General features: G+C 48.0%; 1 protein-coding gene across 5 annotated transcripts in view; it reads left to right on the forward strand.

The window, feature by feature from the left end:
- TMEM184B (transmembrane protein 184B) overlaps positions 1–10721 on the forward strand; it is a 31306-nt gene extending 20585 nt beyond the window's left edge. For 3 of the 5 annotated variants that reach the window (XM_074579141.1, XM_074579122.1, XM_074579104.1), the window contains 6 exons: positions 88–163; positions 3246–3337; positions 3641–3810; positions 5039–5233; positions 6123–6146; positions 7377–10721. In XM_074579141.1, the coding sequence (XP_074435242.1) occupies positions 88–163; positions 3246–3337; positions 3641–3810; positions 5039–5233; positions 6123–6146; positions 7377–7618 (799 nt within the window). In that variant the 3' untranslated portion in view covers positions 7619–10721. The remainder of the gene's footprint in view (positions 1–87; positions 164–3245; positions 3338–3640; positions 3811–5038; positions 5234–6122; positions 6147–7376) is intronic. The other 2 variants (XM_074579132.1, XM_074579113.1) reach the window with 1 other exon arrangement.
- The last annotated feature ends 376 nt before the right edge of the window (positions 10722–11097 follow it).

The raw sequence follows: 11097 nt of genomic DNA on the forward strand, positions 1-11097 counted from the left end.
CAGAGAGGTAGACAAAGAGGGTAGGAATCTTGCACTCTAGCCCAAATCTTGCTTCTGAACCCTGTCATCTTGTGTTGGCTCTTTCAGGTCCAGCTGTTTATACGGGACTTGCTGCCTCTGGGGAAAGACCTATTCGATTGGATTCCTGAGGTTCTGCAAACAGGTACAGGCTGAAGGAACTGTGCTGTCCTCTAGAAATTAATGAAGTGTGTGTGGGTGGCAATGGTGCCTTTTGCTGATAAACTTCTGAGATGAGCACTCCTTTGAGGGGTTTTATTGTTTTGAGAGGCCTGTATACTGGTGAGAGGGGAGGGTGTTTCGAGGTTGGTTGGTTTGTTTGTTTTGAATGATCTTAACATTTTTCTACTCGACCCTGCATCAGGAAGGCCTTAGCAAAAGGCCCAGTTTATCTTCTGGAGCTGATGTTAGCTGTGGGAAGAAATTCTGATTGTCTCTTCCCTTTCTGGATTGCAGAGGTCCCAACTTTAAGAAATTGATGGCTGTGTTGTGTTGCAGACACCCCACAGTTGTGTAACAGCCTCCTGAATTCCCAGTGCTGCTGTTGTGGTTTGGAGTTGAGGAGAGGGTGGGGGTTAAGCATGACACAACACTTCGTAGGAGGAACCGAGTATTGCTCACCATGTGTGTCTGTCTGCTGAATTGGGGATGTTGAGGGGGAGATAATGGGGGAGATCTAAACCTCGATACAGCCCTTGTCTGCTCATCCCAGGTCAGTCACCTCTGGCTGCCATGAAACAGCAGGTGAGTTTCAAGGCTTTGCTCACTTGCTGAAGTGAACACGTGAGGTTTCTCTGGAGACAGCATGAAGCAGGTCTGGTTCTTTGAAAGGGCTCAGGTCACTGTAATTCCAGTCACTGGGTCTAGATATCTGTCCTGGCTTCTCCACATCATGTCCCATCTTCTGTGTTTTAGCAATGTGCAGGAACATCAAGGGTACAATGCAGACTCATAGTAACATCTAGTGTTAATCTCTGCAGCACAATTGTCCTATTCCAAAGGACCACATCTTTCTTTTCCCTGTTCTGTTTGTCGCATGTTCTTTCCTCATGGCTTTCCCGTTTTCTTCCCTGATACTTTTATTTTCTAAGCTGCTTCATCTGATTTTCTTGGGCTTCATTTGTACACCCCATGTTTGATTTGATGCATTACCTATTCTTTTTGCTCCTAACGTTAACTTTTACCTTTAAATATGTCATAAGCAAACATAACACCCGTCAAGGTAAAAGGGTACTGGAGAAATAATTTCCTTGGACCTCTTGTTTCTCAGGTCCTACAGCCTCTGGCAGTTATCTCCACATGGGCTGCATCTGGCTGCGTTCGGAAAGTTTTTTTCACAACAATGAAGACAAGAAGCACTTTTATCGGGGGGGGTGCGGATTCTGCCTGATTCCACAAATCCTCAGCTCGCTTGGTGACTCAGGCTTAGGTGGATATTTTGCTTTTGCTTTGCTGCTATCTGGCAGCAATTCTTCTAGTCAGGCCTGCCCTTTGCAAACTGCTAGCTCTGCTGTGGAGGCTCTGAGGGAGGTGTCTTGCAAAGGGATATTTAAGTGCTTACGTTCTTCTTGGCTCAAGCTTAAATGTTGTCCTGGTGAGAAAGCTTCGGCACCAAGACTCACTTTCTAGTACTTCTAGACTTCCAGGATTGCTGAGGAAGACCTTTCAAGGCAAATTCCTGGGTAGCTTGGTGCAAAAGGGCAACAGAGGAGATCTTGGTGCTGATCTGTGCAGTATCCACCATTGTGGTGATCAGGAGGAGGAACATGCTGGAGGGAGTACTTTGCCCATTTTATCCCTGCTCTAAGCATCTCCAGCACTCCTGTTGCCTCCCACCACCACTTGCCCGTTTTCTGCTCTTTCCAGTCCCTTTCATCCTGAAAGAATCTGTGTGTTATAACCATTCCTTCTTTCCATTTTCGCCCCCACCCCAAGCTGTTCTCAGGCAGGTGCCTGTGGTGGGTCAGTCAGTCTGCCTGCGTTGCCTGCGGCCTTCCAGCAGTCGGGTGGTATGCTGGTGGCTGTGGTGTAAAATCTGGACAGCTTGTTTCCTTAAAGATGTCTAGATCAAGATTCTTTGCCGGGTCTGTGTCTGGTGACCCTCACAGATCAGTCACACACCATCCATGTGCTTCCCATATGCTGCAGCGTCTTCTAGGGAAGCAACTAAAAATAGGACGTGGTGGTTTGAATTGCGAGGAAATGGTTAAAACATCCCCAGATTGGAAGGAGTGGAAGCTCAGAGGACAGAGTTGTTTACCAATTAACTTGACCTTTTCCAGTTCACGTATTTACAGTGACTCACTAACTGGCATGTGCTGGGGTTTTTAATCTCCTTGAAGTCTTATGACCACTAACAAATTGCATCGTATCCAAAGCAATGATTCCTGTTTGGTTTACCTTCTTTCCATACACAGCCCGCCCCACATGTGCGCAGGTCAGTGCCTGCCCAGGCTCTTCCAGTCTCCTTCAGGGAGACACGAGTGACGTTTTTAGGGTCACGACCCTCCACTTTCTTAGGACCTTGAAGATGAAGAAGGTGGCTTTGAGAGAGGAGTTGTCCTTTCTCAGTGATTTATACTGGCAGAATGGACAGAGCTGATCCCAAGTGCCACAGACCCTTTGGGGAGATTCAGTAGATGTTGTGTGGCTGACAACAGAATAGTTCTTAACTTTTGTCTGGCAACACACATCACTGTATACAAAATGCCTTAATATGGTGGCAGTTGTCAAAGTTCCTCCTCAGAGAGCTGGTTGCCACTCCTGTCCAGGAGACCTTCTTGCCTAGCTTTATGGCAACTATGGATTGGAGTTTGCTTCCCTTCCCTAGTATCCCTTTGTTAAACTTGCTGCATTCGTATCAGTGTGGGATTTTTTTCTTTTTATGATGTTACTGTGCATAAATATGCTGCAACACAGCCTATGAAAAACAGCCTTCGAAGAGAACAGCTGAGCAGCTTCTAGGAGGAACTTACAGAAAGGTTTTTCTTCACATTCTGGACAAGTAGATAGCACACATACTTCTTTTGAATCTTCTTTTATCTCCTTTTGGGTGATGCAGTCCTCAAGCACAATCGGTTAGCAAGTGGTGGAGTCAGACTCCTTGTTGGGGCTGAATTGTGTTGCCTTGCTAAGTTGTCCCAGTGGCCACACCATCGTGGCGCTGGTTTGGGAACTTGGCCTCTTGCACCTCCTGCCTTCTCATTCTCCCTCTCTCATTCCTATAGGCTACCCTGCAGTTCTGTGTGGTGAAGCCCCTCATGGCGATCAGCACAGTCATCCTTCAGGCCTTCGGCAAGTACCAGGATGGTGACTTTGAGTAAGTTTGTTTGTCTGTCACGCAAGCCTTGGCTGCCCCTTCTCTGTCCAGCTGTGCTTATAGTCCATGTATGTGCTGGGCCATGGGAAAAGACAGGGGAACAATGCAGGCTGAACACGCATGTGAAAAAAGGGGGCAGGGAGGGAAAGCCTGTTGGTTTCAGGATTTTTCTGCCTTGGTTTGGGGGAGGGAATGGGGACAGCGAGGCAGGAAGGACACTGGGTCTTAGAACTCTCCAGTGACAGCGGCAAGGGGAAAAGATCATGCTGAGATTTCAGACATACATACATCATCTCTTTTCAGTGTAACCAGTGGCTACCTCTACGTGACGATCATCTACAACATCTCTGTCAGCCTGGCACTGTATGCCCTCTTCCTTTTCTACTTCGCCACACGTGAGCTGCTGAGTCCCTATAGCCCAGTTCTCAAGTTCTTCATGGTGAAGTCTGTCATCTTCTTGTCCTTCTGGCAAGGTGAGCTGCATTTCCCTTCCCTTGGTAGGCACAAAGAGCTCTCTGCAGGGGCTCAGACACTAGAGTTGATAGAGCAGATGCTGATTAATAGCCAGAATGTCTTTCTGTATTATTATTGTATTTGTTTTATAGTCTTTCGTTGCTTTTCTCTGGGAAAACCTGTTTTGCTCATTTTAATCTTTGTTTCTATGTTCCTGAATCCTCATTGTCCCTGTGCGCGTGCATGTGCACGCTCATATCTGCCTGGCAAAATCAGCTGTTTGGATGAAGAGTCCTTTGCATTCCTGGAACAATCATAAAGCACAAGCTGCCAACATTTTATCTGCATGCTGCCATTTTATTGATTAAAGCGGCACATCTAAAAAATTTTAATACTTTTTTTTAATGCTCTATAAATAAAATTTTAATGGTAAGTCTGTGATTCATGTGAAGCAGCAAGCTGGCTGAATACAGTGTGTGCTGCCACAGAACCGCCGCCAAGCCAGAAGGGCATTCAGAATACGTACACATGATGCAGAGGCACATTCAGAAAGCTGAGATTCCACCTAAGCTTAATGCTTCTTACTAATTGGCTCTAAGCATTTCCCTGTTCAGTGCCCTACTTAGGTTTACTGAGTTGCACTTCAAAGACTAATTGAATAGGAACTTAGGTGGAATTTAGGCTGTTGGAGTATGGTCTATCCTCCCTGTCTACAGACAGACTAATAAGCTGTCTAGTTTATCATCTTGAGCCATCTGGTCACACACTTTCTGCCTTCTCTGGAATTCTTCAGCCACCTGGCTATAGACAGGGAGAAACATTGTTCTTGCAATGGTGTGTCAAAAACACTTTATGCTTAAATGGGAAGGTCTGTTACTTCAGTTTTTGCTCCAGCTAATGGAATTGCTGAGATCACAGAAGTGCTCACAGAAATATCTGACTGTTTCTTACCCACTGGGACTTGATTAAGTCCTGCAGCAGCTAGTTCCACAGATGACACGTCAGATGAGAATAGAACAGGGCCAGTGCTTGAATACTCTTTGCTTAAACATATTTGTCTCATTTATTCCTCCTTTCTCTGTTGTACAGGTGAGTGTAGATGGGAGTATCTAGCCTGCTCTGTTTGTAGCTCCTGTGTTAAATGGGTTTGCATCTAGGACATACAGCACAGACAGCTATTTTCATTCCTTATAGCTAATATGTGATCATGTTTTCTGCACATTTACATGAGCTTTATGCTTTGTTTAGGGATGCTGTTGGCCATCTTGGAAAAGTGTGGTGCCATCCCCAAAATCCACTCTGCCAACGTGTCTGTGGGTGAAGGCACAGTAGCTGCTGGGTATCAGGACTTCATCATTTGTGTGGAGATGTTCTTTGCAGCCATCGCCCTGCGCCATGCGTTCACATACAAGGTGTATGTGGACAAGAGACTTGATGCCCAAGGTAGGAAATATGCCATCACATATGACATGTCTGTTTGGTAGCGAGACTGGGTGGAGACTGGTCCCGCTGGCAGCCAACACACTGATATGACTCCCAACCTGAATGCTTGGAAAACATCGCATCCCCTCCTCCGTGGTGTCTGAACAGATTCATTGCGCAATGGCTCTGCAGGGCAGAAACCTTGCCTAAATTGCATTGTTCCCTTTTCAGTTCCCCAGTATGCCACCCACGACAGCTTGTTGCAGACCTGAGGGCTGCAAGAAGTTGCATCCTTTTGGTAGAGTGGGTTTGTCCTCCTTCCTGTCTCCCCGAAGGGGAACTCCATTGCTCCAGATTGTGCAACAGACTGAAGGCAGGAGGGACAGGGCCTGAAACAGGCTCTGTTTTGAATCTGGCTCAGGAAGATGAGGCTGTGCTTTGGCAATGTGTTTGGCTTCGAGGAGGACAATCTTCCTGTAATGATTTTGAGGGCTGGGCTGCTAGAGTCTTATTCCAGGGAAGAGGGAGATGGATGTTATCTCTGGGAAAAGGAGGATTCTCGTGCCCAGTCTACACAAGAACATTCAGTGTTCTCCAAATACAGGGGTTCCTTCCTGCTGGGGGGAGTCTGTGCTGAGGTGCAGGAAGACAGCAGCCCTTGGGCAGCGTTCATGTAGATGCTCCCACCATCCCAGCCAGCCCCAGAGGTTTTGGAAGGACAGTGGCCACAGCCGGGGCAGATGAGATCTGTGGGTGATGAAAGGGTAAACTGTTGGCCAGTACAGTGAGGGGGGATGTTTTGGTGGTGGGTCTTGTTGAGTTCTTGTTATTTCCTCTTTCTCTTTCTTTCTCTGTCTCTCTCCTCTCCCTTTTATCTCTCCCTTGCTTTGTCCACTGGTCCCTGATGCAGCTGTTCCATCATATGGGCCATACGGTAGGTACAGCATGCTCTGTGTGTTTGTCTCCGTTGGTTTTAAACTGGGATGCTTTTCTATCCTGATTCCCAGCCTACCTACTGCCTGCTTTGTTCCTTGCTCCCCTTCCTTGTAGGTCTGTAGCTTGACTGCCTCACACAGCTGCTTTAGGCTTGTCTGGATCATAAGTTGTAAAACAGCCCCATGAGCAGTGGCATAACACCTACCTTTAGAGCGTTTCTGTTAGGATTGTGTGAATGTCCCTCCAAAGAGTGGCACCGGCTCTCAAAGGAGGTGGTTTGCTCTCTCACCCCAGCCTACCTTCACTCTCATAATTGCCACAGATGATCAGCGTTGCTTTGGTTGTTTGGGGAGCTTCATCCCCAGGACTGAGCAGAGCCAGAAGCCCACACTGGAAATGGGACCTAGAAGCCATGAGAAATGGCAGCTCCTAGAAGGACACACAGCCCTCCTCTGTGCTCAGCACTTGGGTGGGACAAATGCCAACTGTTGCTTCCTTCATGGTATCACACTCCACCCGTGGAGTGGTTCTGCCTCTAGTACTGCCTGTTCCCCTCCTTTCCCTCCTATGTGCTGCTTTCCACTTTTATGATCTCTTTCCTGTGGGTACTTCGATACTGCCTATCAGTCTAAATTCCAATGAATGGGAATGGCAAATGCCATTTCTCATATATTTTTAGAATTTCTTTAGTTTTTATCTTCTGAAACCCTTTACAGAAGCACCTCCCTGCCTGACTGTCTTTGTTGCATGCTCAAGCCAGCAACAGGTAGTGTATAGTGGAGGCTGTCGCTGTGGGTATGTCCTGTTCTCATGGCACGTCCCCCACTTGGTTTTGAGGTGGATTCACTTGGCTGGCAGAGGCTGGATTTAGGAGCACTACTGGTAAAACTTCATAGAATCATAGAATGGTTTGGGTTGGAAGGGACCTTAAAGATGATCTAGTTCCGACCCCGCTGCCATGGGCAGGGACACCTTCTGCTAGACCAAGTTGCTCAAAGGCCCATCCAGCCTGGCCTTGAACAACTTGAGGGATGGGGCATCCACAACTTCTCTGGGCAACTTGACACCATTTGTGTGGCGTTTCCTCAGCAGCTGCTTAAGGAAGTCTGTAAAGTGAATTCTGCAGGATCTAGAAGTGCATGTTCCCTGTTCTCCTTACCTTCATGTTAAGGGGTGTGGGGAAGGCGGCAGTATTCTTCACTTGTCCCTCCCTGTCTTACGCCAACAGGTCGCTGTGCTCCCATGAAGAGCATCTCCAGCAGCCTCAAGGAGACCATGAACCCCCATGACATTGTCCAAGATGCGATCCACAACTTCTCCCCAGCCTACCAGCAGTACACCCAGCAGTCAACACTGGAGCATGGTCCACCCTGGCGCAATGGCAGTCATGTTATCTCGCGCTCCCACAGCTGCTTGGGTGCCCGCGACAACGAGAAGACCCTCTTGCTGAGCTCCGATGATGAATTCTAGGAGGGGAAACTCCCAGCCCAGGCTGTCATTTTCCTTCTTTTGTTGTTTTTTTTTTAATTTTCTTTTAATTTATTGAAGCAGAAACATGCAAGTCATATCACTTCCTAGAGAGTGCAGATTGCAGAAGTGGGCACTTCCCATTAGCTTTTGTGGGTACGGACACGATGAGCAGTGTGGAGGTGAGGGAATGGCCAGGACTCCATTCTCGAGCCCATTCCTTACAGCAGCAATCGACTGGAATTAATTGAAGCAAAGCTCCAAGACTGGGGGCTTCGGCCTCCCACACCTGCCCAGCTTGATGTGGAGTGTGACTGGCCAGTGCCTGGAGTTGTGGCCAAAAATGTTTTTGCTTTTTTTCCAACTGGACAACCCGATTGCTTTGTATTCCTCTTCCTGAGTGGTTGATATAGGCACAGTTTTCTCCCCCAGCTCCCTGGTACTAACATCTTGGTGATCTTTGGGAAATGGGAATAGGATGCAGCGATAAGCATTCCTGAGGACCAGATCGGAGATTGGTTTCTCTTATAGCCATTGCCTTGAATGCATAGTAAGGACCATCTGCCCCCACCCTCTTCAGCACCTGGTTGTGCAGTCCTGTACTTGAGTGAGGGAGGGGGAAAAGGAAGGGACTTTATTCTTGTTCCTCTGCTCCCTGCATCCCTTCCTGCTCCCCATCAAAGCTGATGCTTGTTGAAGCTCAGTAGGGATGGAATTGCTGTCTCTCCAGGGTGGGGTTTTCTAATCACCAGGCGTCCAAGCTTCCTATCTCCCCTGCATTCCTGTGGCGAGAAACCTCTCTGGAGCACCTCTCACCTGCTAACAAGACCAAGGATGGGCCGTGATAGGTGGTGGAAGTTTGTAGAGCTCTGGCCCTTTCATCCCTCTTTGGGAAAGGAAGATATGTAAACGCTAAAATGTTTTTTCTTCTTGTTTCCTGTCCCCCACCGACATAGCTTGCACCATGTAGCTGCCAGAGCAGGCCCTGGTCTCTCACAGGTAGCTTTCCCCATGCTTGTCATCACTGACTTCCCCTGCCAGCTGCACAAGTTTTGCCCTTAGGCTGGAGTATTCAGGAAGGGATGTTGCACACTCCGTAGCTGTTCTGGCCAAACTGGAGCAGACTTGAAACCTGACATGACTTGGCTGGTTAAAACTGTCCCTCTTTAGTTTCCCAGGCAGCAGTTCCTGCTGCTGCTGCACATTTCACAGACCCTGCAGCAACTGCAATGCTATGGAGGGTGGAGCCAGCATCCATGGGAGTGGGAAAAGCTTCCCCTTACTTTTCTTGGGTTTTGGACTGGCCCCTAGGTATTTAGTGGAGCCAAAATAAAAATGATCTCTCTGCAGATCTATCCAGGGACCAGAAAATGCCTCTTGCTTACTTAAAATTGTCTAGGGGAGGAGGGGGGAGCACACTCAGGTGCTACAGATGGGATGCCCTGACCCCCAAGCAGGAAGCAAAATGGAGAGGTTGGAGCAAGCTGCTGTGTTCTTCTTGGCTGTAGTTTCTCTGTTCCTCTCCTGCTTGATGCCTTCCCTGCCATCAGCAGACCCGCGCGTTTCCAGATTTGCCCCTCATTGATCTGCTGGGAGAACTGGGGTCTGGTTTACTGCCTGGAGTTTACCTTTCCTCTTGTGTCCTAATTTATATGCTTGCTCATTCACTTTCTCAGAAGTGACTGTGAGTGAAGAGCACCTCATTTCCTCAGCACCCCTGCCAGATGTGTGTGGTCAGGAGCAGGGGGGGAAAGGGCTTGAAGAGAGGCAGGTTTGCGCCTGCTATGAGGACAAGCCCGGGGAAGGCTTAAGGACAGTGTCTCCTTCTGTACTGGCGTATCTGGGGGGACGATGAAGCAGGTGGGAGCAATGGTGCTGACTCTTGAGGGAGCTGGGTGCAAGGTCAGTGGATCCAGCGGCTTTTCTGCTGCTGGATTTCCCCTTCTGCACCCATCCTGCGAAGCCATGCGGTTAGTTACTGCTTTTGCTCAATCTGTCGCTGCGTAAGTGGACATGCAAATGCTATCTGCCAGGCTTTTGTGTGGGCTTGGTGTAAAACTCCTTTTCCTCATGCCATAAGCCAGTTGGAAAGCAGGGCTGAAGACTGAACGGGCTTTCCTTCCATCTTCCATGGCTTTAGCGTGAGGTATTTATGTTGAACTTCCCCTCTCTCTTAGGAAAGTGGAGCGTGGGACGTGATCCCTTCCTCCCCTTTCCTTGCATTTGCAGGCCTTGATGATGTCCCAGTGTCGCTTCGTTGGTGACTGTCCCCAATCTTTGTTGCATTGGGTGGCTATCTGAAATCTCTGGGCTTGCCCTGTTGAGCTTGAAGATGAGCCAGGCTTGGGGGAAGCGTTTTTTAAAAAATTATTTTGAAATGTATGCTGCATATATATGCTGTGCAGAGGATTCTGGATATTCTCAAAGCTTCCTGTAGTGGTTTAAAGTATAACCCTTTTGCACTAGCTGCCTTTGGAATAGCCTGATGAAGAACTAGCACCCAGACAACAGCCAGCTGCCGTGCGTTATAATTTTTATATATATATATATATATAAAAAAATATATATATATAATTTTTTAACACCACACAAAATCATCTCTGAGCTTCCTGCTCTCCCTCGCAACAGGTAAGTGCCGGAGCAAGGACTGGCTCTGAAGCTGCTCTGGCTTGGAGGAACAAATATAAGACCCAGAGCTTTGAGACCAAGGCGGCCAAGGCATCCGTGGTCTTGCAGGTCTGCTTGTGGTAGCCCAGGGCCGCAACAAACCTGTTGGTTCCAGAAGTAGGCCCTTGGAGCTGCTCTCCCTCACCTGCTTCCCTTCTCCTTCCTTCCTCCCTTCTTTCCTTCCTTTTGGTTTACCATGTAACATACCCATGGGATTTGTTTATTATTTTTCCATATAGAGTAGTTCTTTGTATATAAACAACTGAAAAAAATATGTATGATAAATAAGACAGAGTCACCTAGTTTTGTACCTATCGTGTTTAACTGATGTGAGCTCAGCGACAAGCCGCTCTCTCTATTTTGGTCTTTGTGATGTTATACTCTGCAGAAATGAGCAAATATGATGACAAATAAAAATATAGAGATAATATAGATTGTACTTAAGCTGCCTCCGCGTGGTGCTGTCTGGGTGATTTCTCTGAACTGATTTTGAGTTTTTGCTGGTTGCAGGGGCTGAGGCTTAGTGGGTCAGTGTGTCCTGTCCTCCTCTTCACGAGAGGAAGGCTTCATGCTGTCTGTCTATGCAGGAGCTGAGGGAGAAGCAGTGCTACAGCAGCCTGGGAACCAAGACATCACTGGCCCAGGACAGGAGCGAAACCCATTTGCCAAAAACCTGGAGTAGAGATGAGTCCTGATGTTGGGTGCGGAACACCCATGGGACGAGGGGGGCTGCTTTCTCGGAGATGAGCCCCAGCAAACAGCAGCTCTGGGCTTTTCTTCCACGAGTGGTGGTGGGGCTGGGGCGGTTTGCAGTG

Source organism: Larus michahellis, chromosome 1, assembly GCF_964199755.1.
Source record: "Larus michahellis chromosome 1, bLarMic1.1, whole genome shotgun sequence".
NCBI lineage: Eukaryota > Metazoa > Chordata > Aves > Charadriiformes > Laridae > Larus > Larus michahellis.